The sequence below is a fragment of the Xiphias gladius genome, chromosome 5, assembly GCF_016859285.1.
Source record: "Xiphias gladius isolate SHS-SW01 ecotype Sanya breed wild chromosome 5, ASM1685928v1, whole genome shotgun sequence".
NCBI classification, from domain to species: Eukaryota; Metazoa; Chordata; class Actinopteri; order Istiophoriformes; family Xiphiidae; genus Xiphias; species Xiphias gladius.
In genome coordinates this window covers 22,593,576-22,620,608 of record NC_053404.1, presented here as the reverse complement: position 1 = coordinate 22,620,608, position 27,033 = coordinate 22,593,576, and the positions used below count along the sequence as shown (strand labels likewise).

Here is a 27,033-nt window from a genome sequence, read left to right as displayed (position 1 = left end):
CCCGTACTCACGCAGAAACGCGACGGAGAGGCCCGGACGACCCGGCCGAAGACTCACCGGGCCGCTCCACTTTGAGGACTTCAGCTCCCAGGTCGCCCAGGATCATGGTGGCGAAGGGACCGGCCAGAACTCTGCAAAACCGTCGGGAAAAAAACATTTAGATGTCACGGCTTCATCTCCGGTCCCGGGCCAAAGGGGCTTAGAAACACCAGAGGAAAGCTGAGTACTACCTTGACAAGTCTAAGACTCTGACGCCCTCCAGTGGTCGAAGGTTTCCCCCTGTCGAGAATGAGTTTAGACGGTGAACCAGACACAGTGAGATGACACCCATCAACTCTGATGGTCTTTACAGAACTGTGATAAGGACAAGCTCCCGCAACGGCGGACTCTGGACCTGGCTCGGGACGGGCACCGCGAAGTGGAGCTACGGATGGGACCTTTGGTCCCGAGGGTGGCACCACGGGAAAGGTCGTGGGCTCAGGTACGACCCAGGGAGCTCACCCTTGGGGGAGATGTCCTGTCCGCCCCATAGCTTCTAACCCGAGGTGCGGTACGAGTCCAAACCCGATCACCTAAGACCAAGAGTTGGCCGCACATCCTCGCAGACGAGGAGCGTCTGAGGCATCTGCGCTTTAAAAACGGTTCCCGGAGGAAACTGCCGCTTGTTTTTTCCGACAGCTGACTAACCGGTGCGGCTCTGAGCTCCGCTGCCGCGGGGGACGGCAAGAGGGTCCCCCGGGACACCTGAAGCGACGACATGCGGTAGATACCCCTGGACTGGATCCAGGGTCAGATCCAGACTGTTGATAATCAATAATAGTGAATTCTTGCTCGGAATGCTTCCTGATTAACAATGATTTATTGATTTTTTTACTTTTCTCTTGATCAATCCACTTTCAGGGACAGAGCTTCAACGATTAGCGTTTTCAGCGCGTCAACATTTGAGACGAGAGGCTCAGCGCGCTCGCCGCGGGGGTCGCGCTGACTTCCGGTACCTTCAGACACCAAGGACACCTGTCAGGTGATCGAACGAAGGAAACGTTTCCTGGGGGGGAATAAAAACAAAAAACAAAAACAAAGATCAGTAACTGTGGTGACGAAGCTGTTGCGCTGTTTGCTTTGATCACAAAACCTTTATTTTTCCACAGCTGCGAACTGCGCAGTCTGCAGCCTCGGGAACTTCACCGCGACTCGCCGGGTTTAGAGCCTGGCCTACGCGGCGGGTTTGGGTTTGCGTGGCCGGCTAATGTGACAAATCCGGCCTCCGTCGCCGCAGTGGGACTTTCGGCCCGAAGCTCGACCCGGGCCGGGTCGTCTTTCGGCGGGGGTACCTGCGGCGTTTGGCCGTGAGAGGAGCTAGCGTTAGCCGGCTAACCTCGGCCCCGGCGCAGTACCTGTTTGTGCGCGTGACATCCGCCGTCCGCCCGGGGGACGTCTCACCGGATGGTTCCTCCGGAGCAGAGACGCGAAACCGACCGGACAAAGGGCCGACAGGCGGCTTCTTAACACGCCGACACCAGCCGACATCTTCCCCGCCCGTTAGCGTCAAGCTACGGCCACCGCAACGACGCCTCCGGAACCCGCTTTTCAGAGTAAAAGTCGGGAGGCCTGAAGTTGTGGTAAATCCGTGTGACGAGTTAGCATCACACTGAGGTCGCAGAGCTAAACATCAGTTTTTCTGCAGGAAAATCTCTCATTTGTCATTTAAAGCATTTAAGAGGTCGAACAGAGCAGAACACCTAGACCAAAACTATTCCTACTGCTGCACAGTGTAAAAGATTTTCGGTCTGTTTCCACAGTTTTGCCTCCTTTTTATAATCAACATGAAGATCGGAGCTGGAAATGGCAAAGACAGGAACTGGCCTCAAACAGTGTTGTGCTTCTTTTTATTTCTCTTTCGATGTTTCTGTCCATTATTTCATACACAGTAACATAAGTGTGTAATGTCCTGCAGTTCACACCACGACACAATAAAGCAGCGATGTTTTTCAGTAAATCAGATACTTATCTCTGTGACTTGAATGTAATGGTGAAGCAGAGTGTGTCGTGTCGGAGCTGCCACACCAGACTGTGACAGATGAAGCGGCGATGGCTGCATGAAAGTGCGGGAACAGTTGTTTCCCGTTGAATTTCCTGAGTCGTCTGGGAACGAAAAGTCCCTGCCGGGCCTTTCTGCCGATGTAGTTCAAACTCCGACTGAGTGTGATGCGGACACGTGTGTGTGAAGAAATGTAAATGGATGCGTGATGGTTCACCTGAGACGTGTGTTGGGCCGCTCCCGCTAACTGTGCTGCTTGTTACTGGCTGTGAGAGCTGTTATTAAGCCGTCAGTGCACAGAAGGACGGCAACTGGACTGTGATGGGATGTAAAGGGAGAAGAGTCAGGGGGACAGGACACAGCCCTGGGGGGCTCCTGTACTGAGGGTTGTTCACCTGAACCCTCTGCCACCCGTCCCACACAAAGATCCAGATCCAGTGGATCAGCTGGGTTTTTGTTTATCATAATCATGGGAATAAACATTATTTATGCAGTTTATTATGTAGTACGTTTTTACAAAACATTTAGTTAAAAGCACATTAGTTGTAATTTTAACAGAATGATGAAACTACAACAAATTTAAACAACTTTGAACTAGTGAACAACACACATGTGAGCGAGGGTGGAGGAGCAACTGAAAGCGAAAGTGTTCAGTCAGGTAGTTGAGGCTCCATTTGTGTTCCCGGTTTCCCTCTCAGACAGTTGTGGAGTCGTGGCCTCGGCTCTGAAGTCCGACCCCTCCCGTCCGAGGGAACTGGACCTGAGTCACAACAGGCTGCGGGACTCAGGAGTGAGGCTGCTGACTGCTGGACTGGAGAGTCCAAACTGTAGACTGGAGACTCTGAGGTCAGTCCACTGACTGGAGCTGTTGTTTTTTCGATATTCATTTCAATTCTTTTCAGTTACAGTTTTTCATTGGTTCATACATTTTCAGTATTTCTCTGAGGATTTTCAAACACGAAGCTGTTGTAATTACTAGAAAAAAGAAGAAAGTTGATGCCCGTCGTAGTGTTTGTGATTTAGAGCAGTAGAGAAAGTACATGTTTTTTCAAATTCTTTTTCTCTTAAATTAAGAAACTTCACGAAAATGAATCCTCTCATCAAATCCAAATCCTTTTGAATCTCTTATCAAATCTTTCTCAGTAGTTTGGTGGATTGAAGACATCGGTTAGTTAAAAATGTGCTGTTTGTACTTTGCTGAGAGCAGGAACAAATCTAATTTCCATTGTTTTGTGTAAAAAAATGTATGATTTGATATTTAAGGATCTTTCTTCTTCAAGTCAAATTAGTAAAACAATTGGTCATTTTAATTGTGATTTAGGAACCAATTACCAGACAAGCATGAAAGTGACACAAAAAGACTCGATAAGGGATTCGTTAGCCGCGGAACTGGATCCAAAGTGGAACGTGCTATCAGGAACCATCCCTGCTTTTAATATCCTTTAATTACACAAACCTACTCAGCTGTCGAATACAGGAAGAGGACGGTCATGTAAAGCAAGAATTATGAAGAGTATTTCAGTCCAACCAGTTTCATTTAATGTAGATCTCCTAATGACAGACTGGAATGAGGTTCAGCAGCATGTTATGAATCTGTGTTGACATGAACAGGTGTATGAATGTTCTGGTGACATCGGGACGATGTCTGTAGACGACTGACGTTGTGATGATCCACAATGACAGAAGGACAAAGCTCATTGATTAAAACAAACTGGATCTGATTGGATTATAAATGATTTTTGTCTACATGTTTTATTCTTTATACAGGTTGAGTCTCTGCAGTTTGTCAAAGATCAGCTGTGATTCTCTGGTCTCAGCTCTGAAGTCCAACCCCTCCCATCTGAAGGAACTGGACCTGAGTCTGAACCACCTGCAGATGTGAAGGATCTTTCTGGTCTTGTGTAGAGTCCAGACTGTAGACTGGAGACTTTGCATTGGAGTCGGTCCCTGCTGCTTTCAGCAGTATAGTACTAAACACAGTTGGTATCAAAGCAAAGATCCAGTGTTTCCTGTTACGTGCTGTAGCCATGTGGTCTTTGTACAGACCGGAACCTCTGCTGAAGTCCAGGAATCACATCTGCATCTCTGTCCATCTGTCAGACATTTTCAGTGACAGACTCCAGGTTTATTGGTCAGGTGATGTTTCGGAAGCAGATCAGATGTTCATCAACACACAGAGACTCTTTCTTTAAACGTAGCATCAGTTCACATGTAAAAACAGTAAATCCGTCACTAAACTGTCGAATCGTTCGTGACTCTCAGCAGTTTGTTTCCACTGAGGACTGGAGTGAAATGTGCAGAGGAAACAGACTTGATGCTGAAAGTCTCTGCAGGTCCGTGAGCTTCCAGCTCAGTGTGTTCAATGCAGGACGTTAACATGAGAGCTGACAGGAAGCTGGCTGCGCTGCACAGCTGCTCCACATCTGGTCTGAACAGGATTCAAGTCCCTGCTGCTCTTTGTACTGACTGAAAGTTGATGAAGTCTCTGTAAACACTGATTTATCACCTCTGTTGTCTGTCTCCTTCTCTCAACAGCTGGAGCTGATGATCTTCCTGAAGGTGAGAGTGAAGAGGACGGTGTGTGTGTGTGTTGAGGGAGGATGAGCTGTGTCCTGATGATCCAGAGAGGTGGAAGCAGCAGCAGCAGCAGCTTGAGTGTAGAGAGGCTCTGACTGGGCCACGTTGCTGGGAGGTAGAGTGGAGAGGAGAGCTCCATCCAGCGGTGACTGACGGAGGAACAGCTCCACTGTCGGACACAAAGTCAAGTCCACCATCATCCCCGAGACTCCTTCTGCTCCACACTCAACCACCTCCTCCACTTGGACCGGAGTCTGGCCTCAGTCTGATGGGGTTTAGGTTCTGGTTTGTGTTCAGGTCTTGGTGCTTGGGTGTATTCTGGGTGATCTTAACTAGGGACTTGTTTGGGCAGGCTTCCAATGATCCTCAACATGTTTTGTAATAACGATTTAAATTTTGTCTGAAAGTCTCGATGCTTTGAAACATGTGACCGTCTGTCTGCGCTGAAACCCGCACTTATCACTGTCAGCGTTCATGTGTTAACGCCACCGTGCGGAATGATGCGGTACTGCAGCCATCTACCAGCCATCAGGGTCCTGAATGTCCGGGAGGTTGGTGGCAGAGGTCATCGGACTGACTGCGTGCAAAGAAGAATCCAGGTAAGTTGAAGTCTAATAATACTAAACCACTTTACGCTTTTGTCGGTTTTTCTTATATTTGCACAACGCTAATGTTCCATTACAGATTGTGTCATTATAGAAACCACACACCTCTTGATAATCCCATATAATACAAATCACCAGGACCCAGTGACTACAAAGACTGACGCGTTCCAGTGCATTTCCTCTGACTGAACAGACCTGAAGCTTTTCACGCGTCGGCTGCTTTTGCTCTCATTGCCTAACACCTCGCCGACATCGCGACTGACCGTCTCGGATTTGCTTCACACTTAGTATCGGATGTCTTAAACTTCTACGATGGCTGGCCTACGGTTGCGGATTTGCTAAGTTACTGTTTGCTGAAAGTTGTATTAAATTCTTTTGTACCTCGGAGCCCACCGTACCTTCACACTGAACCGCATCGGATCATTCGTATATAATAGTCATGTTGTGGTACTTTCTTAGCAACTAATTGCACGTCTGAAAAAAATATGCAATTGTCTGATTTATGAGGAATTAAAAATGCAAAAAGAAAAAAAAATTCGTATCTGTATTTCAAGTGCATAGTGCCCATGTCTGACACTGGAAAGATGGTGGAAGTTGTTCCTTGAACCAAACTGTATTTATTACGGAATCGAACACACTGTGTTTTACTGCAGACACACGTTCTGCACAAACTCTTCCGGTTGACGTGAAAAATGCTGCCAGCTGATGTTGGCGGGGCATCAGTGGGCTTCAGGATGCTCGTGGGGGCCGCACCATCTATCCAGAGGGTTCACTTCCCCTGGGTTTGGGAGAGGAGCGCACTGCATTGCTCAAACGCTTGAGGCAGACTGTTTCCTCATCCTTGTCATGTCTTGACACTGCCTCGGAGAAATCTGTGGAACTCCCCGAAGTTGTCGGATCGTTCCTCTTAATATTCAAACGTGCAGAGTTTTGGACTCTGCAGATTCCCGGATCGTGCGTCGTCATCTCGGTGGTACCTGACGCCAGACTCAACCGGCGCAGCCCCTCGCCTGCAGTCTAACGGGGCGGTCTTCTTGTCCGGATGCCCGGTGAGTCGGCGGTACGGTTCAGCCGTCACCACGCGTGCAGCCGAGACTTGGCGGTGGATGAAGCCACATGTTCACGCTTTCATTCCGGATCTGAATATTCGACGTCCTCGGGTTCGAAGGTGCTCCAGCCTGCGGCGCTGCGCCACCGGCCGCTCCCCGGCTCTACCGACGGCCCCAGCGGTTCAGTTAATCGGCTGCACTTTTGTCCCCTGCGGCGTCGTGCTCGAAAACATCTGGGAGTCTGTAGCTGGTGAGATACCCGACCCCCCCCCACCCACCTGAGCACCGCATGCCGCATCTATAGTGAGACAGCAGGGATGTGAATGTGAATACGTCTCGGCCGAGGTTCGTCCCCGAGCAGCCCGAGACAGTCCGACTACGACCGTAGATCTATTGATTTAGACCGCACGATTTATTCTTTACGCAGCTGATCGGCTGCGATTCTCTGGTCTCAGCTGTGAAAGTCCAACCCCGCCCGTCTGAGAGACCTGGACCTGATCTGTGAGATCCCCAGTGCCCGGAATCGTGCGTAGTCCTGCGTCTTGACCGAGTCGTCAGGTGTGCTTACGACGGAAATATTAGAAATGGATTTAATCTGCGGTTATGTCTGTCGTCTCCCACGTGTTTTGTTTTGTTTTGTTTAATCGATTAGGAATTGGAAATCCCACAGTGTGAACCTGCATTACTTTTATCTATCTTTTTAGCAATTTGGTAAATTTGGGCCTTGAGCTCATGTCAGTTTCAGGAGTCAGAGTCCTCCAGTTACGCCTTTATTCAGATCAGATCAATAATCTGATCGATTTTAATAGTTTTGAATCAGGAGCTTCAGTGTTTGGATGCACTGTGAAGAATAAGTTCAGCCAGATTGAGTATCTGCAGATACCATTTTGATGTATCACATTGGACTCGATATCCACTATTAAAAGACTCAGATCGGGGCCAAAATAATCTGATCAGGACGTCACCTGAGAGTTTTTCGATACAGATCCTGTGGATCCGTCTCTAAACCAGCGGTGACTCAGATCTGTGGCGGTTGGGACACTTTTCAGTGTCAAAACCAATTTGTCAGTGCTTTCTGGTGGTCAGACTCTGGTAATGGAGACACTGTTGCTAAATGAGCACAAACATGTGTTTAGGGCTGCAACTAACGTTCATTTTCATCACGGATTCATCAGCCTGTTATTTTCCTGGATTATTACCATTTAGTCAATGAAATGTTTAAAAAAAAAAAAAGTGGGCTCATGTTGTGAGTCAAGCATCAAATTTCATTCCTACAGTAACCCCACCCCCCTCCCACTTTCCAGATACCTGACCCCTCCCCGCCCACTTTCTCACCGGTCCCGCATTCCCCACTAGTTTATGTTTATGTAAATACAACTGTCCATTTCCACCTACACTCAGATGTCTATTGTGCCATCCCAGTCGCATCTTTCCAGCCTCAGTTACCTGTTTTGACCTGCCTGCTTTGGGAACTTTGCCTTTTGTCTGCTCCTTTTACCTGTTTTTTTTTTTGTCTGGTTCTCCTGCCTGACTGTTGCTGACCACTGCCTGCTCCCTGACTTCACCTAATGTTTGTCCTTGACTGGTTCTGTCTATCAAGCTTAAATAAAGGTGGACTGCTTTCTCTCTGTGTCGAGCATTTGAGTTCTTCGAAATCTCAGCTGAGACTGTGTTCCTGTAAAAAAGAGGGAAGGAGCAACTGAAAGTGAAAGTGCTCAGTTTCTCCAGACTCCATTTTTAACTGGACGGCAAAGACGGAGGAAGAGTGAAGGCTGAGGCAGGGTGAGTGTTAATACAACATTATTCTGATGTTACTGTCAAAGTCTCTGAGTCAGTTTCTCCCGGTAGACAATAAACACTACTCTGTGTGTGTGTGTGTGTGTGTGTGTGTGTGTGTGTGTGTGTGTGTGTGGTCTCCTTGGTATCTTTGGCACTTGAACAAACTTGTTTGTCCTGTTTCCTGCGTTTGTGAGCTCACCGTCAGCGTTCCCGGTTTCCCTCTCAGACAGACTGAAGTCCAGAAGATGAGTGTTTGTGTTGAGGAAGAGGAGGAAAGATCAGGGTCTCCAGGATCCAGCTGTCTGTCTATGAAGAGTGACCGGTCCAAAGATAATCCTCTGGCCTTCAGTAATGAACCTGGACCCTCTGACAAACAGTAAGCAGTAGCTGGGCTGTGTGTATTTAGAGCTACAGGAACAGCTTTCATTGAAAAGGTTCAACAATTTTTCTAGCATGCCTCGGGCACTAATGTCACTTCTTGTTACGGCTGAAGCCAGCGACACAGGGAAAAGACTCAAATGCAGGACTCGCAGGCAGGTAGATTCAGTGAAGATATTTTAATAAGGCAAAAAACAGGCTCACAGTTAGACGGGTGGACAAGCTGGCAAGAAGGAACACAGGTAGGCTGAGGCACAGGAGAAAAAAAACCCGCTGGAAACAGGTTGATTAGTGAATGAGTTGCAGGTGGGAGTGCTCAGGTGACTGCAGCGCTGAAGACAAGTGGGATCAGGGATCTGGATGGGCGGGACAGTCAGGTGACGGGGAACAGGGAGGCAAGTCTGAGGACTGGTTGGTGACTAGACGAAGGCCGGTCTAGGGAGACGAGGGGAGAAACATGTCCTGGGGACAGTGAGCTGAGGCTGGAGACATGGCGAACGCAGGGACAGATTCTGACACACTGAAATGTTTCTGTCTGTGATTTTAGAAAAAACTGGCAATCTGCATTGCTGTTCTTCCAGATCTCTGATGTCATTTAAAATTCATATGTGGACTTACATAAACAGGTTTTTTGTTTTATTGGTTAATCCTTTCATCCATCCGTCCAGTGACACTGTTTCTCAGCCCTGACCTAGTGCTCCGACCCCCCTTTAAAATCACTTCCTCCCAACTAGTGCTCTGGCTTCAAACAACATGTTTTTTGCTGATTTTTGTACCCGAAATAATGTGGGTTTTCTGCACGTATATGCAAGAAATGTATTGCCCAAAATGGATCAGATCAGAGTGCGGGGTGAATGCTCAAAACCGGCGATTGTAGTAGTTTCAGAAACATGGTCACGTAAGCCTGTTTCCTATACCGACTTAAACCTGTCTGGTTATATACTTTTTCGGCAAGACAGGTTGTCTAGGGTTGGAAGAGTGTCAATTAATGCTAAAAATCATCTTCAATGCTCTGTTGCCTTGGCTAAATCTATTCCTAAACAATTGAGTTATTGGTTCTCAACATTAAGTTATCAAACAATTTCTCACTGACAGTATCTGGATGCTATCGCCCTCCTTCAGCACCTGTTTGTACCCATATGGCGTTAAGCAATGCATTGGCACGAGATCTGAGCTGGTTTTATTAGGCGATCATAATTGGGACATGCTGAAACCTTCTGAGAATGCATTGCAACAATTTGATTCCTTGAATCTCCATCAAATAATAACTCATCATACAAGATATGACCCTAATATACCCATAAGGCTACACTGATTGATGTGATTTTTACCAACTCGCCACACTTTGGTATGTTTTGTAATGACATTAGTTATCACTGTTTTATTGCTTGTGTTTGTAATAGTCATTTTATAAAAATTACCTGGACAAATTAATCAAAAGAGCGTTCTCAGAAATCTTAAAAAAGCTTTTTTACACGACCCAGCTGAGGTGGACTGGGACAGGGTTAGCCGGATTCATACTGTGAATGGTGCATGAAATTTGTTTTAAAACTTTTACTGCGGGTACTCACAAGTATGCCCCCATGAGGTAATTACAGATAAAAATTTGTGAGAGTCCGTGGCTCTCTCTCAATTTGGCAGTGCTGTTGCAGCAAAAGAAGGTTGCTTGGCGCAAAGCATGCCGAGCATGCACTTGCATTTCGTCAAATTCGGAACAAGGCTACACAAGCAGCACGACAGTCGAAATCCAACTACATTCAAATTCATACATAGTGGCTCAAATCTGCAGCTATTTTGGAAAACATTGGGCAATTAGAAAATAAATCATCAGGCTTCCCTTTGTCGGTCAAAGCAGGTAATGTTTTGGTGATCGATAAGATTCCTATGGCTGATCTTTTCAATGTCTCTGTTTCCGCTAATTCGAGTTGCCTAAGGAAGAGCTGTCAGGGGGACAGGACACAGCCCTGGGGGGCTCCTGTACTGAGGGTTGTTCAGTGTAAGATTCAGGAGCTGATGTTCAACTGGGTTCTTGTTTAGTGTAGGTCAGTCAAAGAAAACATCAGCTGTAAACAAATTAGATATATTTATATGATTTAAACATAAAGATAACATACCAACATTTAGAACAAAACCGGAAATAATTCAACCTGTTCAAGTCAAGAGGCGCTCATCGACATACCATGGTATACATCGGATCTGAGTGAGCATCTCACTCATACACACATGGAAACAAACTCATGTGATCTCATATGAATGAGATGGGAGGAGCAACTGAAAGTGAAAGTGTTCGGTCAGGTTGTTGAGACTCCGTGTTGAGTCGTCAGAGCAGAAGGAGGAAGAGTGAAGGCTGAGGCAGGGTGAGTGTTAATACAACATTATTCTGATTTTACTGTCGAAGTCTCTGTGTCAGGTTTCTCCCTGTAGACTGGGGGGAGAAGGAGAGTCAGGATGAACTTCTGTCCACACAAAGAGACTGAAAGAAAAGGAGGACATTAAAAACTTGTCAGTGGTATTTCCTGTGTTTGTGGGCTTACCGTCTGCGTTCATGGTTTCCCTCTCAGACAGACTGAAGTCCCGAAGATGAGTGTTTGTGTTGAGGAAGAGGAGGAAAGATCAGGGTCTCCAGGATCCAGCTGTCTGTCTATGAAGAGTGACTGGTCCAAAGATAATCCTCTGGCCTTCAGTAATGAACCTGGACCCTCAGACAAACAGTAAGCAGTAGCTGGGCTGTGTGTATTTAGAGCTACAGGAACAGCTTTCATTGAAAAGGTTCATCGGGGATTGATGTGATATGAATCGAAACATGTTTGTGTTTGCAGAGTTCAGGACCACAGACTGAAAGCAGAGTCTCCAGGATCCAGCTGTCTGTCTATGAAGAGTGACCGGTCCAAAGATAATCCTCTGGCTTTCAGTAATGAAGCTGGACCCTCAGACACACAGTAAGCAGTAGATGTGGTTTGTATATTTAGAGCTACAGAAATGGCTTTCATTAGAAGATTCATCGGGGATTGATGTGATATGAATCGAAACATGTTTGTGTTTGCAGAGTTCAGGACCACAGACTGAAAGCAGAGTCTCCAGGATCCAGCTGTTTGTCTCTGAAGAGTGACCAGTCCAAAGATAATCCTCTGGCCTTCAGTAATGAACCTGGACCTTCAGACAAACAGTAAGCAGTAGATTTGGTTTGTGTATTTAGAGCTACAGAAATGGCTTTCATTAGAAGATTCATCAGGGATTGATGTGATATGAATCGAAACATGTTTGTGTTTGCAGAGTTCAGGACCACAGACTGAAAGCAGAGTCTCCAGGATCCAGCTGTCTGTCTATGAAGAGTGACCGGTCCAAAGATAATCCTCTGGCCTTCAGTAATGAACCTGGACCTTCAGACAAACAGTAAGCAGTAGATTTGGTTTGTGTATTTAGAGCTACAGAAATGGCTTTCATTAGAAGATTCATCAGGGATTGATGTGATATGAATCGAAACATGTTTGTGTTTGCAGAGTTCAGGACCACAGACTGAAAGCAGAGTCTCCAGGATCCAGCTGTTTGTCTCTGAAGAGTGACCAGTCCAAAGATAATCCTCTGGCCTTCAGTAATGAACCTGGACCTTCAGACAAACAGTAAGCAGTAGATTTGGTTTGTGTATTTAGAGCTACAGAAATGGCTTTCATTAGAAGATTCATCAGGGATTGATGTGATATGAATCGAAACATGTTTGTGTTTGCAGAGTTCAGGACCACAGACTGAAAGCAGAGTCTCCAGGATCCAGCTGTTTGTCTCTGAAGAGTGACCGGTCCAAAGATAATCCTCTGGCCTTCAGTAATGAACCTGGACCCTCAGACACAAAGTAAGAGACTGTTTCTGCTGTAAACTGACCTGAGGATGAAGACAAATGATCTGCTAAAAGATTTATATTCCAGATGCAGAACTATTAGTGCAGATACTGTCATACACTAAGATGGATCTTCTGGGTTTTATAACCAGAAACTGTGAACCTCCATGTCAGAATTTGCACTTGGAGAAAATATTCATAGATCTTTGCCCTGATGTTGAAGTCACTGAAAACATTTACTGTTAAATTGCTGCAGGAAGTCTTGAATTTGTATTAATAGCACACTTCAGGCAGATCACCAAATGTTTAATAAGACAACCAGATAGGAAAAACAGTTCATTAGTCTTTATGAAAGCAGGAGAGTTGAAATAAAGGGAATAATAATTTTGCTTACAGACTGAATTCTGTATTAAACAGAGAAGTAGCTACACTTTTACTGTTCTCTGTGACCATCTGAGCTTCTAGACAGTGTTAGACACATCGGGATATTTTCCATTCAAAAATCAACAAATTGTTTTAGTTTTAAAGAAATGTCTTCACAGAGAGAAGAGGAGTGGTGTTTCTGTCGAGGAGCAGCCGTCCAGCTGTGCTCTGTGTCAGGACGTCCTGAAGGATCCAGTCTCTCCCAGCTGTGGACACCGGTTCTGCAGACAGTGCATCACCTCATACTGGGACCAGCCTGGTTCATCAGGAGAGTCCCCCTGTCCCCAGTGTGGACAAAGATCCGGAACAAGACCTGGCCTGACTGACTCTCTGCAGAGAGTAAGTCAGACCAGCACTGTACAAAGTAAGACATCTGTCTGCTGATGTCATCATTTCTGAAAACAGGACTTGCTTTCTACAGTGTCACTTGTTGTCTCAAACAGCATTGGCACTTAAGATGATTATAAATTTTTATGTAGCTGATGAAAATAATCAGCAGATTCTCAGATTCTCCTTCTTCAGTCTGACATTGTCTCTTCTCTTCCAGCAGATAGTGGTCTGCAGGAGGTTTTAGATGAACACAAGGTTAGTCTTAGGGACAGATGTGAACGTGTGACTGAAGGAACTGATGGAACAGGAAGTGGAACCCTCCTCAACAAGATTTACACTGAGCTCTACATCACAGAGGGACAGAGTGAAGAGGTTAATACCCAACATGAGGTGTGGCAGCTTGAGACAGCTTCCAAGATGGAGACCCTCCATGACACTCCAATCAAGTGCCATGAAATCTTTAAATCCTTGTCTGACCAGCAAAGACACGTCAGAGTGGTTCTGACCAACGGCGTCGCTGGCGTTGGAAAAACCTTCTCGGTGCAGAAGTTCACTCTGGACTGGGCAGAGGGCTTGGAAAACCAGGATGTCAGTCTGCTGGTCCTGCTTTCGTTCAGGGAGCTGAACCTGATCAGAGATGAGCAGCACAGTCTTCTCACGCTGCTCCATGTTTTCCATCCAACATTACAGAAGGTCACAGCAGAGAAGCTCGCCGTCTGTAAAGTTTTGTTCATCTTTGACGGCCTGGATGAAACCAGACTTTCACTGGATTTCAACAACAGGGAGGTTGTGTCTGATGTCACACAGAAGTCGTCAGTCAACGTCCTTTTGACAAACCTCATCCGGGGGAATCTTCTTCCCTCGGCTCTCGTCTGGATAACTTCCCGACCTGCAGCAGCCAATCAGATCCCTCCTAGATGTGTTGACAGGGTAACAGAAGTACGAGGCTTCAATGACGCCCAGAAGGACGAGTACTTCAGGCGGAGATCCAGTGATGAAGAGCTGTCCAGCAGAATCATCTCGCACATCAAGACATCCAGGAGCCTCCACATCATGTGTCAGATCCCAGTCTTCTGCTGGATCAGTGCTACAGTTCTGGAGCACATGTTGACTACAGAACAGAGAGGAGAGCTGCCCAAGACCCTGACTGACCTGTACTCACACTTCCTGCTGGTTCAGACAAAGAGGAAGACAAACAAGTATGATGATAGACATAAGAGGAGTCGACAGGAGCTGATGAAGGCTGACAGGAAGGTTCTTCTGAAGCTGGGGAGGTTGGCGTTTGAACATCTGGAGAAAGGAAACATCATGTTCTACCAAGAAGACCTGGAGCAGCGTGGTCTCGATGTCACAGAGGCCTTGGTGTACGCAGGAGTTTGTACAGAGATCTTCAAAAGAGAGTGTGTGATCTTCCAGAAAACAGTCTACTGCTTTGTTCATCTGAGCATTCAGGAGTTTCTGGCTGCAGTCTACATGTTCCACTGTTACACCTACAGGAACACGGAGGTACTGAAGGACTTCCTGGGAAAAGACCACAAACACAGGGACTCAACCCTTAAGTCTTTTCTAAGGAAGGTTTCTAAGTATTTTGGAAACAATAATAGCCGTGATCTATCTCTCAATGTCTTCCTGAGGGGAACCATGGAGAAATCCTTCAAAAGTAAAAATGGCCACCTGGACCTGTTTGTCCGCTTCCTTCACGGTCTCTCTCTGGAGTCCAACCAGAGACTCTTAAGAGGCCTGCTGGGTCAGACAGAGAACAGACCAGAAATCATCCAGGGAACCATCAGCAACCTGAAGGAGATGAACACGTATGATATCTCTCCTGACAGAAGCATCAACATCTTCCACTGTCTGATGGAGATGAACGACCGCTCAGTACATCAGGAGATCCAAGAGTTCCTGAAGTCAGAGAACAGATCAGAGAAGGAACTCTCTGAGATCCACTGCTCAGCTCTGGCTTACATGCTGCAGATGTCAGAGGAGGTTCTGGATGAGTTGGACCTGAAGAAGTACAACACATCAGAGGAGGGACGACAGAGACTGATCCCAGCTGTGAGGAACTGCAGAAAGGCTCAGTGAGTCCACACGGGATCATTAACATCCTCAATCAGCGTACACTAGTGGTTTAGTTCTTCAAACATACAAATCTACCTGAACCCTACAGGATGCAACAGTCTTTCTAAAGTCCTTCAACTGAGGTTTAGGTTCTATCACGGCAGCAATTTATCACAAAATACAGCAGTGTTATACAGTGATCAGGTAATTGATTAAAGGCATTATTACACAATTAGATTCTGCAATGTCTTGACTGACATAAGGTAATACCTGATTTCTTGACTAGTATGTTCAAGAGATTAAAATAGGATCTGTATAATTTTCAAAACCTTTTCAGACCTTTAAAAGAAATCTCCTACACACCAAAGGTCAGTTTTTATTGCTGATACCTTGTTAACATCTTTCTGATAACATTATGTTGACAATAATGTGACCTTATTGGTTTTGTAATTGTGTTTGTGTGTTGAATAGTTTTTTTCAGATGCCCAGAATGTAATTGTATACAAGTCTAATATTGTCAAGCAATTTGTTTGATTTTGGCAGCGTTTGGAAACAGTCACTAAGTTTTCCTACTTACAGATATGAACAGTAAAACCTGATAGTAGTAGGTAGCTAGCAAAGAGAGATCTTTCCCAACTCTAATTGTTCACCGATTTGAATGTGTCGAAAATGTTCTGGAGTCAAATTAAAAAAAAAAAAAAAAAAAAAAAAATGGAGAACAATAAAAATGGCTTTCTGAACAGAATGGCTTCAAGATAACTTTGTGGAGTCGTACATGGGATCAGATCACACTGATAGCCTGTGAACATAATGGAAGCCTAAAAAAATTAGTAGATAATAATCAAAATGGGATATGTCAAACTGTTTTGTTATCAAGTAAATATAAAGTGCTCTCTTTCATAACAACTTATTTTGTAATATATGTGTCATGACAGACTTACTGCATGTGGACTCTCAGAGACTCACTGCGCAGTCGTGGCCTCAGCTCTGAAGACCAACCCCTCCCATCTTAGAGAACTGGACCTGAGGGGAAACAACCTGCAGGATTCAGGGGTGAAGCTGCTGTCTGCTGGACTGGAGAGTCCAAACTGTAGACTGGAGGCTCTGAGGTCAGTACACTGACTGGCTGCTTATGTAGTTTTTTGTAGATATTCAGTTCAGAACTTCGACTGTAGTCAAACCTTTGGTTCATAAATGTTTGGGATTTGCCTGAGCAGAAATATAAAGACATGTTCTTTCTTTTCAAATGACTAATTACTTGGTTTTCCTTATTGCTCCAGGGTTTGAGCAGGGTTTATTTAAAAGCTGACAGAAGTAGAGATGTGGTGGGGAAATGTTTGACAGGAAAGTTTATAGTTTATAGTTTATAGTCAAACTGCAATTACAGTGTAACTTTAGTTCCCTCATCTATCAACGTGATGCCGGTCAATCACGTTAAGTCTCGTGTATGTCACGCCACTGTTTTGGCCGATGCCCAGGCTGACCCGCAGAGCGTGAGCACGAGTATGAGCAACGGGATGTTGTCTGTAGTTCACTTAATGGCCACTGATGTCATTAATAACAAGGGTTTCTTTATAACAAGGGTGTTACATACAGACCAGCCGGGAGTACTAATGAACCAAGTGACACCAATGGCCTAGACAACAACCCCAGAGAGGTCAAATACCTGGGACTCCCCACCAGTCAGAAGCGAAGAATCATCTCACTTATTTATCCTTCAGAAATTTAACGTGGAGTGTATGAAGAGATATTTTTATCAGTAAAGTTTTAAATTGTTTGATGAAAATTAAACGGCAGCACACACTCACAGATCTTCTGTTTCTGCTGTCACTTTTAACATGACAAAAGCTGCATCTCTCTGCAGCAAACAAATACTGCACCTAGTTAAAGTCGCATAACTGATGATTATGAATGACAATATCAAATTTGAGATTTCTAAGAAATAATAATAATAGTAAGTTTTCTAACGTTCAAAGTTATTTCCAAGTTATTCTTTACAACGGATCTAACTGTTGTTCTGTTGTATGTCAGCATTGCCACATCATTCGAAGCCACAGACCTTCAGATTTCAATAAAAACCAAATACAGTCTGCACTGGAAACATCCTCGTCTTAAAGGACAGGTTCACATTTTGTCGATTCTATCTTAATACAGTACTCATGTTCCCATATGTACATGAGTGACAAAGAGTGACAGTGTCAGTAATCGCTCCCGCTGTACATACTGTCTGTGAAGCAGTCCTCCTATAACCTGACTCTAATGTTAGGAGAAGGAGGAGAAAATCCACAGTCTTGTCCTGTGTAAAAATGTTGTCTCACGTTCAGCTTAAACTCATATGAAGCTTCGACAGTCTGAGTTTCACATATTAATTTAAGAATCTTAACTCGTAGACACCCACTGGATTTGTCTGACTCAGACTGCTGAAGTTTCATTCAGCTTCAACTATACTCATTAAGTAATTTTTGGCAGTGTAGTTGTTCGGAAGAGGCCACTTCACGGTCAGTATGGACAGCAGGAAAGATGACTGCTACCAGCAACTCCTTTAATGTACATATGACGCGACGGTTTTTAGTCAAGAAACATGAACTTCTCCATTAACATCGTTTAATTACACAAACCTACTCAGCTGTCGAATACAGGAAGAGGACGGTCATGTAAAGCAAGAATTATGAAGAGAATTTCAGTCCAACCAGTCTGATTTGATGTGGATCTCCTAATGACAGACTGGACTGAGGTTCAGCAGCATGTTATGAATCTGTGTTGACATGAACAGGTGTATGAATGTTCTGGTGACATCAGGACGATGTCTGTAGAAGGCTGATGTTGTGGTGATCCACGATGACAGAAGGACAAAGTCACTCTACTCATTTTAGAGGAAAGCTCATTGATTAGGACAAATCTGATTGGATTATAAATGATTTTTATCTACATGTTTTATTCTTTATACAGGTTGTGGGAATGCAATTTGTCAGAGACCAGCTGTGATTCTCTGGTCTCGGCTCTGAAGTCCAACCCCTCACATCTGAGGGAACTGGACCTGAGTAGAAACAACCTTCAGGATTCAGGAGTGAAGCTGCTGTGTGGTTTTCTGGAGAGTCCAGACTGTAGACTGGAGGCTCTGAGGTCAGACACCATTTTTTAGTTCGAGATTAATATGATATGAAAGTTTTGTCGACACTAAACTGCCATTCTATGCAATAGTTAATTTAATATATAATTATATAAATGTGTTCAAGTTTCCCCCAAAGTTCAGCCTGACATGTTTGTTGAGGATCTTGAGGATCTTTAGTAGAATCTCCAATAAATTTGGCCGCACAGCCTGAGTTTGTAGAAACGGAGCCACTGGTGGAGCTGCAGAGTTTAAGAGCTGAAGTCACTACGTCTTTATTGAACCAGCAGCATCATGTTGTCATTAATATTAATGTTGCGTTTTACTGTTGTTCACCTGCGTCCTGTTGGGTTCAGGTGTTTGGAGCTTCCATTTGCTAAACTTCTACATTCTAAACCTTCTGCAGCTCTGAACAGATTCTGAAACACTGAACGGTTTCAAGCAGGAACTTTGTCTTCTAACGTCACATTTTAATCTTTATTCAGGTTGAAGAAGTGCAATTTGTCAAAGATCAGCTGTGATTCTCTGGTCTCGGCTCTGAAGTCCAACCCCTCCCATCTGAGAGACCTGGAGCTGAATGAAAACTGGGACCTGCAGGATTCAGGGGTGAAGCTGCTGTGTGGTTTTCTGGAGAGTCCAGACTGTAGACTGGAGACTCTGAGGTCAGACACCATGTTCTAGTTCTGTGCTGAGGTTAATCTGATGTGAAAGTTGTGTTGACACTAAACTGCAGAGATGAGGCTGATATTATACTGATCCACACTGAGTATCTTCATGCTAATGTCTGTTTTCTTCTTCAGTGGTTTAGTCCAGTGACTGTGGCAAAAGAAGCAAAAGAAGCAAAAGAAAAAAAATCCTCCACTGGATAATTTTCTCTTAATCTCACCTTAAATTTCTCATCAGTTTTCCAAATTTAAATAGGTTTCCAGGTTATCAAACAATCAAACAATCAGTATCTGCTGGTTCCAACATGAATGTGAGTCTCTTACTGACTGAAATATTAGAACTGGAGACTTTTTTATGAATGCCCTGTTCCATGAAATACAAATCCTGTAAGGTTCTCATATCCTGGTTCTAGACCTCTGATTCTGCCCACATCTCGGACCAGTTCAGTTATTTAAAAAGGTCTGATGTTGTGTTCAATGACAGCTTCTTCCCAGATAACCAGTTGGCTACTACCGACTTCTGACATTCTGTCACATGGAAAATAGTGACAGAAAAATCTCCACAGGGAAGGTGACAGTGTGGATGAGATGTCTGCGGCTGCACAGGTTGTTGTAAGTCGAGTAACATAAACAAAAGTTCCTAAATCATCACATATTTCTTCCTCTACATTATCGGCTCCTAGAAACTGCAGCTTCCTTGTCGACTGAAAATGACGGCCCCTGGACGAATACTCACCCGGTACTGATTGGTTACAGCAATACCTCCCTATCCCCCCAAACCCTCACCCCGCACTCCGCCGCCACCACCAACAATCCTATCAAATTGAAATCACAACATTAAATTACCAGCATGTTGTCATTGGTATTAATGAGAGCTCTTCTTCAATTGTTGTATTTTACTGTTGTTCACCTGCGTCCTGTTGGGTTCAGGTGTTTGGAGTTTCCACTTTCTAAACTTCTACATTCTGAACAGATTCTGAAACATTGAACGGTTTCAAGCAGGAGCTTTGTCCTCTGACGTCACATGTTTTATTCTTTATTCAGACTGTTCGCCTGCAATTTGTCGGAGATCAGCTGTGATTCTCTGGTCTCGGCTCTGAAGTCCAACCCCTCCCATCTGAGAGAACTGGACCTGAGCAGAAACAGCAAGCTGCAGGATTCAGGGGTGAAGCTGCTGTGTGGTTTTCTGGAGAGTCCAGACTGCAGACTGGAGACTCTGAGGTCAGACACCATGTTTTAGTTCTGTGCTGAGGTTAATCTGATGTGAAAGTTGTGTTGACACTAAACTGCAGAGATGAGGCTGATATTATACTGATCCACACTGAGTATCTTCATGCTAATGTCTGTTTTCTTCTTCAGTGGTTTAGTCCAGTGACTGTGGCAGAGCAATGCGAAGCAAAAGAAAAAAATCTTCCACTGGAGAATTAATTCTTAATCTTACCCTAAATTTCACGTCATAGTTTTTCAGATTTTAGTAGTTAAGTGTGCTCACACTGAATATGCAAAGAACAGCTACTATTATCCTGTAAATGTACTATTATTTTTCCTTTTTCTTATTCTTCTGCAGAATTTTTGGTGTGTAACTTGTCCTACAGTTTTCGACTGACTGGATTTTCCACCGCTTTGAATTTTTTCACATCTTTCACTCTGTATTCTCCGTATTTCATCCAAACTACACCAAACTTAGTACATACCCTATTTGGACCACTCCAAACAACAGCTGGAATTGTTTTTCTATTGTCCCTACCATTGTCCTAGAGTTGAGTAGGCGTGGCCTATGGAAATAAAATGGTATAACTCAAGTGACTGACGGCACCACCTTGTGGCCATTGCACACATGCCTTTCAGCATTGACATTGGCTGACGGGGCAGCTGGCATATCATATATTTCTCCGGAAATTTCAGCTTTTCTGGTTTTCCATGTCATCAGACACTAAAAAAACATTCATTGCTGGTCCCAACATTTTCTGAACGAGAATCTCAAACTCAGTCGGTGATTTGTTATCTTTTAACAAGGGGCGGTTTGGCCCAATGGGAGTACCCCCCTACTGATTTTAGGGGCATTTACTAAACTCTGAAATAATTATTAAATTATATTGTCCAATAAACACTGAACTTGTAGCACAAACATTTGTTTTATTTGAAAAATAACAGGTGAGAACAGCAAAAAAAAAAAAAAATATATATATATTTTTGTTTCTGAAATGCATCAGGCTTGTTGCAAACTTCTGACCCTGAATGTTGTGGTGAAGATGCAGGAAAGGTTTCTCCTCTGATGACTCTTCCATGATGGTCATATTTGTGCAGGTGTCGCTGCCCAGTAGAACAGCGCACCACCAGTCCAGAGTCAGCTGAATCTTCCTGAAGGTCTGGTGCAGTCAAACGGGGGGTTTGATTTGCCTTTCTAGCGATCCTACCAGCAGTTCTCTCTCAAAGTTTTCTTGGTCCGTTCCTGTTAACTGCCATTTCTCAATTACATTAGGAACTGAGGAAACGGCGACCTGAAAACACTTTGCTATCTTCCTATGGACGAGGGACAAGCTTCATTCATGAAGCTTTGAAATTTGCCTCACTTGGCCTTTTCCTAACGACGACTGTGAACGAGCCAGAGCTCTAACAATCTAATTGAGGTCTGAGGCCTTAGTAAAAGTTATCTGAGAGCTCAAATCTCTTCAGGTGCTCAAACTTTTGTATGGTGCCATTTTCCTTATTTTGACTCAAACATAATGCAGTTCATCTTCTGCTCACTTAACTATTGACAGCAACAGATTACAAATTTTGACCGGAGGTGCCCAAACTTTTTCATGCCACTGTAGGCGTAGCCTAATTTTTGATATTATTATTGTGATTATAATTTCAATTTCATAGAACTACAATTAGGCTAAATACATATTTTGTGTAGGCTTATTCTTTTACGGGATGTGGATATTTAGCACGTTAATAATGCTTATTTTTCAAAACACACTGTAGTTTTGACGGTATAAACTATTAGGTACCAGTAGCAGCTGAGCGCGGTGTGGTCAGAGAGATATTTTGTTGTAGAGGTGTCTTGGTCTGGGGTGTACTTACAGCAGCACAGATGCTACTAAAGGATCATTGACATTTTAAAGGAATGTTAAAGAAATATTACAGGCAGTGGAGAGGGGGGATGGCAGGTCATTTTGCTAACAAGGGGGATGGCATCCCCCCTCAAATCGTCTACTGCTCATTCTGACTGAAATATTAAAACTCGACTGAAAATGGTGGCAGCTGGACAGATTCCTACACAGTACTGATTTTGTTTTGTTTTGCTGTAACCAAATACACCCACCCATCCCCAAAAACAGAAATCAACTGACATGAACCATATCAGGATGAATATTGAGGTGACAGTTCAGTCTGATTATCAGAATAAATGTATTATGCATCAATTTGTTCATATTTCAAAAAAATCCAGCCTTACATATTTGGTATCTTTGGAAACTTTGGGATCTTCTGTAGAATCTTAAATACTTTTCTGTATTTTTTTTGTTTTACTTGTGCTTGGCTGCACAACATGAGTTTGTAGAAACGGAGCCACTGGTGGAGCTGCAGAGTGTAAGAGCTGAAGTCACTGCGTCTTTATTGAAGCAGCAGCATCATGTTGTCATTAATAATAATATTGTATTTTACTGTTGTTCACCTGCGTCCTGTTGGGTTCAGGTGTTTGCAGTTTCCATTTTTATAAACTCTGGGACTTCAGTCAAAACATCTGTCTTATCAAGTTGCATGTTTTATTCTTTATTCAGGTTGAGTCTCTGCAGTTTGTCAGAGATCAGCTGTGATTCTCTGGTCTCAGCTCTGAAGTCCAACCCCTCCCATCTGAGAGAACTGAGGCTGAATGGAAACAAGTTGCGGGATTCAGATGTGAAGGATCTGTCTGGTCTTGTGGAGAGTCCAGACTGTAGACTGGAGACTTTGAGGTCAGTAGAGCGTTGGAGTCGGTCCCTGCTGCTTTCAGCAGTATTGTACTAAACACAGTTGGTATCAAAGCAAAGATCCAGTGTTTCCTGTAAACCTCCGACCTTCTCAGTGGCTGCTTTCCTCAGTGAAGCTGTGAGAGGAGAGTGGTGACAAGCTTCAGGATTGGATGAGAAGACAGACAGAGAGAGAGAGAGAGAGAGAGAGGACAGTCAGCCAATCAGATCAGCCAGAAGCTTGTTGTGGTCATGTGTTTGATGTGTTCGCGTCTACAGGAAACAAAGCTGGTGGTCCTCATTCATCAAACTGTCCTACCATCAAATCTGACCTGAAACTGTTAATCTGTCATTTGGTTCTTGAAGACATTTTCAGTGATGGCCTCCATCTGTTGTCTGTCTCCTTCTCTCAACAGATGGAAGTGATGATCTTCCTGAAGGTGAGAGTGAAGAGGACGGTGTGTGTGTGTTGAGGGAGGATGAGCTGTGTCCTGATGATCCAGAGAGGTGGAAGCAGCAGCAGCAGCTTGAGTGTAGAGAGGCTCTGACTGGGCCGAGTTGCTGGGAGGTAGAGTGGAGAGGAGAGCTCCATCCAGCGGTGACTGACGGAGGAATCGGAAGACGTGGAGATGCCTCTCAGTGCTGCCGAGAACAGCTCCACTGTCGGACACAAAGTCAAGTCCACCATCATCCCCGAGACTCCTTCTGCTCCACACTCAACCACCTCCTCCACTTGGACCGGAGTCTGGCCTTAGTCTGATGGGGTTTAGGTTCTGGTTTGTGTTCAGGTCTTGGTGCATGGGTGTATTCTGGGTGATCTTAAGTAGGGACTTGTTTGGGCAGGCTTCCAAAGATCCTCAACATTTTTTCACTTCAATTCAGTCCAAGTCGGTTTTATTTATATAGAAACCAAATCATAACACAAGTTATCACAGTGCACTTTTCATGTAGAGCAGGTCTAGACTAGACTCTTTTTTTATATTTACAGCCACAGATACAGACTCTGCAGCATCAGGGGCAGAAATACCTGCAGAAAGCAACAGGAGGAGAGAGGAGAGAGACGAGGAAGAACAAAGCTACGGGAGAGAGAAGCAGCCAAGTTAGTAACAAGGCAGTCTAGGACCATAGCAGTATAACTAGGGGCTGGTTCAGAACAAGCCTGAGCCAGCCCTGACTGTAAGCTTTATCAAAAAGGAAGGTTTTAAGCCTCCTCTTAAACCTGGAGAGGGCGTCTGCCTCCTGGACACAAACCTGAAGATGGTTCCACTGTAGAGGAGCCTGATAACTGAAGGTTCTGCCTCCTATTCTACTTCTGGAGACTCCAGGAACCACAAGCAAGCCTGAGTTCTGGGAGCACAGTGTTCTGGTGGGGTATTAGGGTTCTATGAGTTCTTTAAGATATGATGGTTCCTGACCATTGAGGTCTTTTGTAGGTGATGGGGAGGACTTTAAATTGTATTCTGGATTTTACAAGGAACCAATGCAGAGAAGCTAACACAGGAGAATCCCTTGTGATCTCTCTTCCTAGTTCCTGTCAGTACTCACGCTGCAGGATTCTGGATGAGCCGGAGAGTATTTAAGGACTTGGTGGAGCAGCCTGATAATAGGGAGTTACAATAATCCAGCCTAGAGGTAACAAAGGCATGGACTAGTTTTTCTACGTCTTTTTGAGACAGGATGTGCCTGATTTTTACAATGTTACGTAGGTGAAAAGAGGCAGAGCTTGAAGTTTGTTTTATGTGGGAATGAAAGGACGTATCCTGATCAGAGAGAACTCCCACATTCCCAACGGTGGTGCTGGAGGCCGGGGCAGTGCCACCCAGAGTAACTATATCATTAGATGAGGTGTTTCTGAGGTGTTGGAGGCAAAGTACAATAAATTGTGTTTTGTAATAACGATTAAATTTTGTCTGAAAGTCTCGATGCTTTGAAACATGTGACCGTCTGTCTGCGCTGAAACCTGCACTTATCACTGTCAGCGTTCATGTGTTACCGCCACCGTGCGGAATGATACGGTACTGCAGCCATCTACCACGTCACGGTACTGAATGCCCGGGAGGTTGGTTGCAGAGGTCATCGGACAGACTGCGTGTAGATCTCAGCAGGGACCCAGTTATTGTAAAGACTGTCATGTTTCCTGTGTTTATGCTGTTAAATAAAGCCACCCGTTACATTTACTCTCTGGATTTCCTGTGTATTTCCTCTGACTGAACAGAACTGAAGTTTTTCACGCGTCAGCTGCGATTCTCATCCCGCACTGAAAAGTCTCTCCTCCGCTTGTGCATCAATCTCGGCTCTGCTTCCTTCCGGTAAACACACGAACTCAATAACGGGCGACCTGATGGCCGGCAGAAGGGACTACGGGCTCCTGACATGCTACTCTTCATACAAACAGTTTGCACGATCAGTGTTGCAACCGGCATCACGGTTCCAGTCCTTGTGGTTCAAGGACTGGGGGGGGGTCAAGGGTCAACACCTAGACTGTGAATAATTAACAAAAGCATCCGAACCAGTAAGTAACAGAGGCAAGTGATGAGTGAGCTCTTTACAGCCTCTTTCATTGATGGGACGCAACCAAACCTTGACGCCCGCGTGTTGGTCGGTCTGCCCCAGTAACGCACCGGGAGGGGCTAAGGACCAAGCATGATGCCGTCAGTCTCCTCGCCCGTAAGCACCGGGGTTAGTGATGCGTTTACTGGCGGCGAGGGCGACCGTTCGGCTGCTGTGCACGCCCTCACGTAAATGTCCAGTGGGTTCTGACGGGTCTCTGGTGACAGGTGTTTCTCCTCCAAAACGCCCACCTGACCATGCCCCGCCCGTGCAAAGAGAGCCCCACCCCCGTGGTGTAGATCAGACACACGGGCCCAACTCGACTTATTGTGAGCTGCCAAATCAACGTATGATGTCGTGTCGTGTAAAAAAAATGCAGCAGAGGAACTGGCTGCATCGGTCAACAACACACTGTCCTGGTTCGATCCTCACAAAGGAGGCGGCTTTGTTGTGTGTTCAGTTGCCGGGTCACTAACACACACACACACACACCGCCTTAGCAGGGTTACCATGGGAACAGGAAAACTTTCCTCTGCAGAGCCAGTCTTCATTTCCTTCCCCATTCTCTCTCTCTCTCGTCTCGGTGCCTCGTGATTCATTTTTTCGTATTTGTTGGAGTTTTTCAGAGCGGCGGGGACTCGGCCTCAGACTCCGGGTGTTCAGCAAGTCAGACAACGCACAGGTCGGTCACCACTCTCTTCCTCTTTTGCCGCCTTTAAGCCTCACTCTGCAGCAGCTCCAGCAGTTCACTCTGAGGCTCAAAGGCATTTGGGTCGTTCAGGGTTTTCAACAGGAGCATTTATGGTCACGAGTTTCTATCTGATCCCATCAGAGTTTCTGATGTCTTTCCATGAGTATGGAGAGATGGCGAAACGCTCACTGATTGGTCTAAATTTGTCAGGCTTTACTGAGTCTGACTAGATGTTTTCCAGACTTAAATGGTTGGGTGACATCTTAGCTATACAGATGTGGTCTGCCTCTGTGATGTGAGGCCTCAAAACGACCTTGGCCCTTATTAAACCTGACTAACTCATTGTAAGTCAGTGAACATGTGGTGTCACGACACATGATGATTTCCCACTTGACTCTCAGATGGCAGATCCAGACTCTCAGTCTCCAGCTGAGGTTTCACAGAGGGACCAGGTGTCCATGGTTCCCCCGGCTGACAGCTCTGATCCTGGGCTGAACCGTTCCACTCCTTCCCTGAGCACAGAGCTCCAGGCAAGAAGACTAAGAGTCCAGCCTACCCCAGAACAGAGCCTCAATCCTGGGCTGGAGAACCTGGGCGGCCCTCGGGAAGAGGAGGAGGAGGAGGAGGAGGAGGAGGAGGAAAAAGGTGCAGACAGAGCCTTAACAAAACTCAGACCACCTCAGCTTCACCTCCGCAGAGGTACAGACAACACTCTGATCCACAAACTGGCACCATGATCACAGCGTACATTAAAACTAATTCTGAAGCCGAACCTAACAGAAAGGCTAATGCTTTCACTGATACTGTTCATTCTAATGTAAAAAATAGAAATTAATAAAAATTTGGGTTTTTTTCTGTTCGCTTCCACTGCTTTCTCCTCCGACCCCCAGATGTGACTGACAGAGGGCACCGGCGAATAGGAGGTCAGAACCCGAGAGCCATCAATCACGTGTCGTCTCCGGCGGCTGCTCCCTCCCCAACAGCTGGCATCTCGGTGAGTGAACAGTAACAGCA

The 27,033-nt window shown here is 45.1% G+C and overlaps 2 protein-coding genes and 1 long non-coding RNA gene across 34 annotated transcripts in view; 2 read left to right on the top strand and 1 right to left on the bottom strand.

Moving 5' to 3' along the window:
- sugct (succinyl-CoA:glutarate-CoA transferase) overlaps positions 1-1,744 on the bottom strand; it is a 70,463-nt gene extending 68,719 nt beyond the window's left edge. For 2 of the 5 annotated variants that reach the window (XR_005707471.1, XM_040127091.1), the window contains exons 1-3: positions 1,395-1,737; positions 231-279; positions 58-131 (exon numbers count right to left, since the gene is read on the bottom strand). Coding sequence is in view for 4 of the 5 variants with exons in the window: in XM_040127091.1 (XP_039983025.1) it covers positions 58-131; positions 231-279; positions 1,395-1,527 (256 nt within the window). In the remaining variant the exon portion in view is untranslated. Of the gene's footprint in view, positions 1-57; positions 132-230; positions 280-1,394 lie in introns of all 5 variants that reach the window. The other 3 variants (XM_040127090.1, XM_040127088.1, XM_040127089.1) reach the window with 3 other exon arrangements.
- Positions 1-27,033, top strand: part of LOC120789870 (NACHT, LRR and PYD domains-containing protein 12-like) — a 1,168,582-nt gene that overhangs the window by 442,625 nt on the left and 698,924 nt on the right. For 6 of the 28 annotated variants that reach the window (XM_040127013.1, XM_040126987.1, XM_040126986.1 and 3 more), the window contains exons 1-7: positions 8,121-8,424; positions 10,988-11,137; positions 11,246-11,365; positions 11,473-11,592; positions 11,700-11,819; positions 11,927-12,046; positions 12,154-12,273. In XM_040127013.1, the coding sequence (XP_039982947.1) occupies positions 8,294-8,424; positions 10,988-11,137; positions 11,246-11,365; positions 11,473-11,592; positions 11,700-11,819; positions 11,927-12,046; positions 12,154-12,273 (881 nt within the window). In that variant the 5' untranslated portion in view covers positions 8,121-8,293. The other 22 variants (XM_040126997.1, XM_040126996.1, XM_040127000.1 and 19 more) reach the window with 20 other exon arrangements.
- On the top strand, positions 307-1,996 carry LOC120789919. Its single transcript, XR_005707479.1, has 3 exons — positions 307-762; positions 901-1,021; positions 1,149-1,996. It is a non-coding gene; the product is annotated as an uncharacterized LOC120789919 (long non-coding RNA).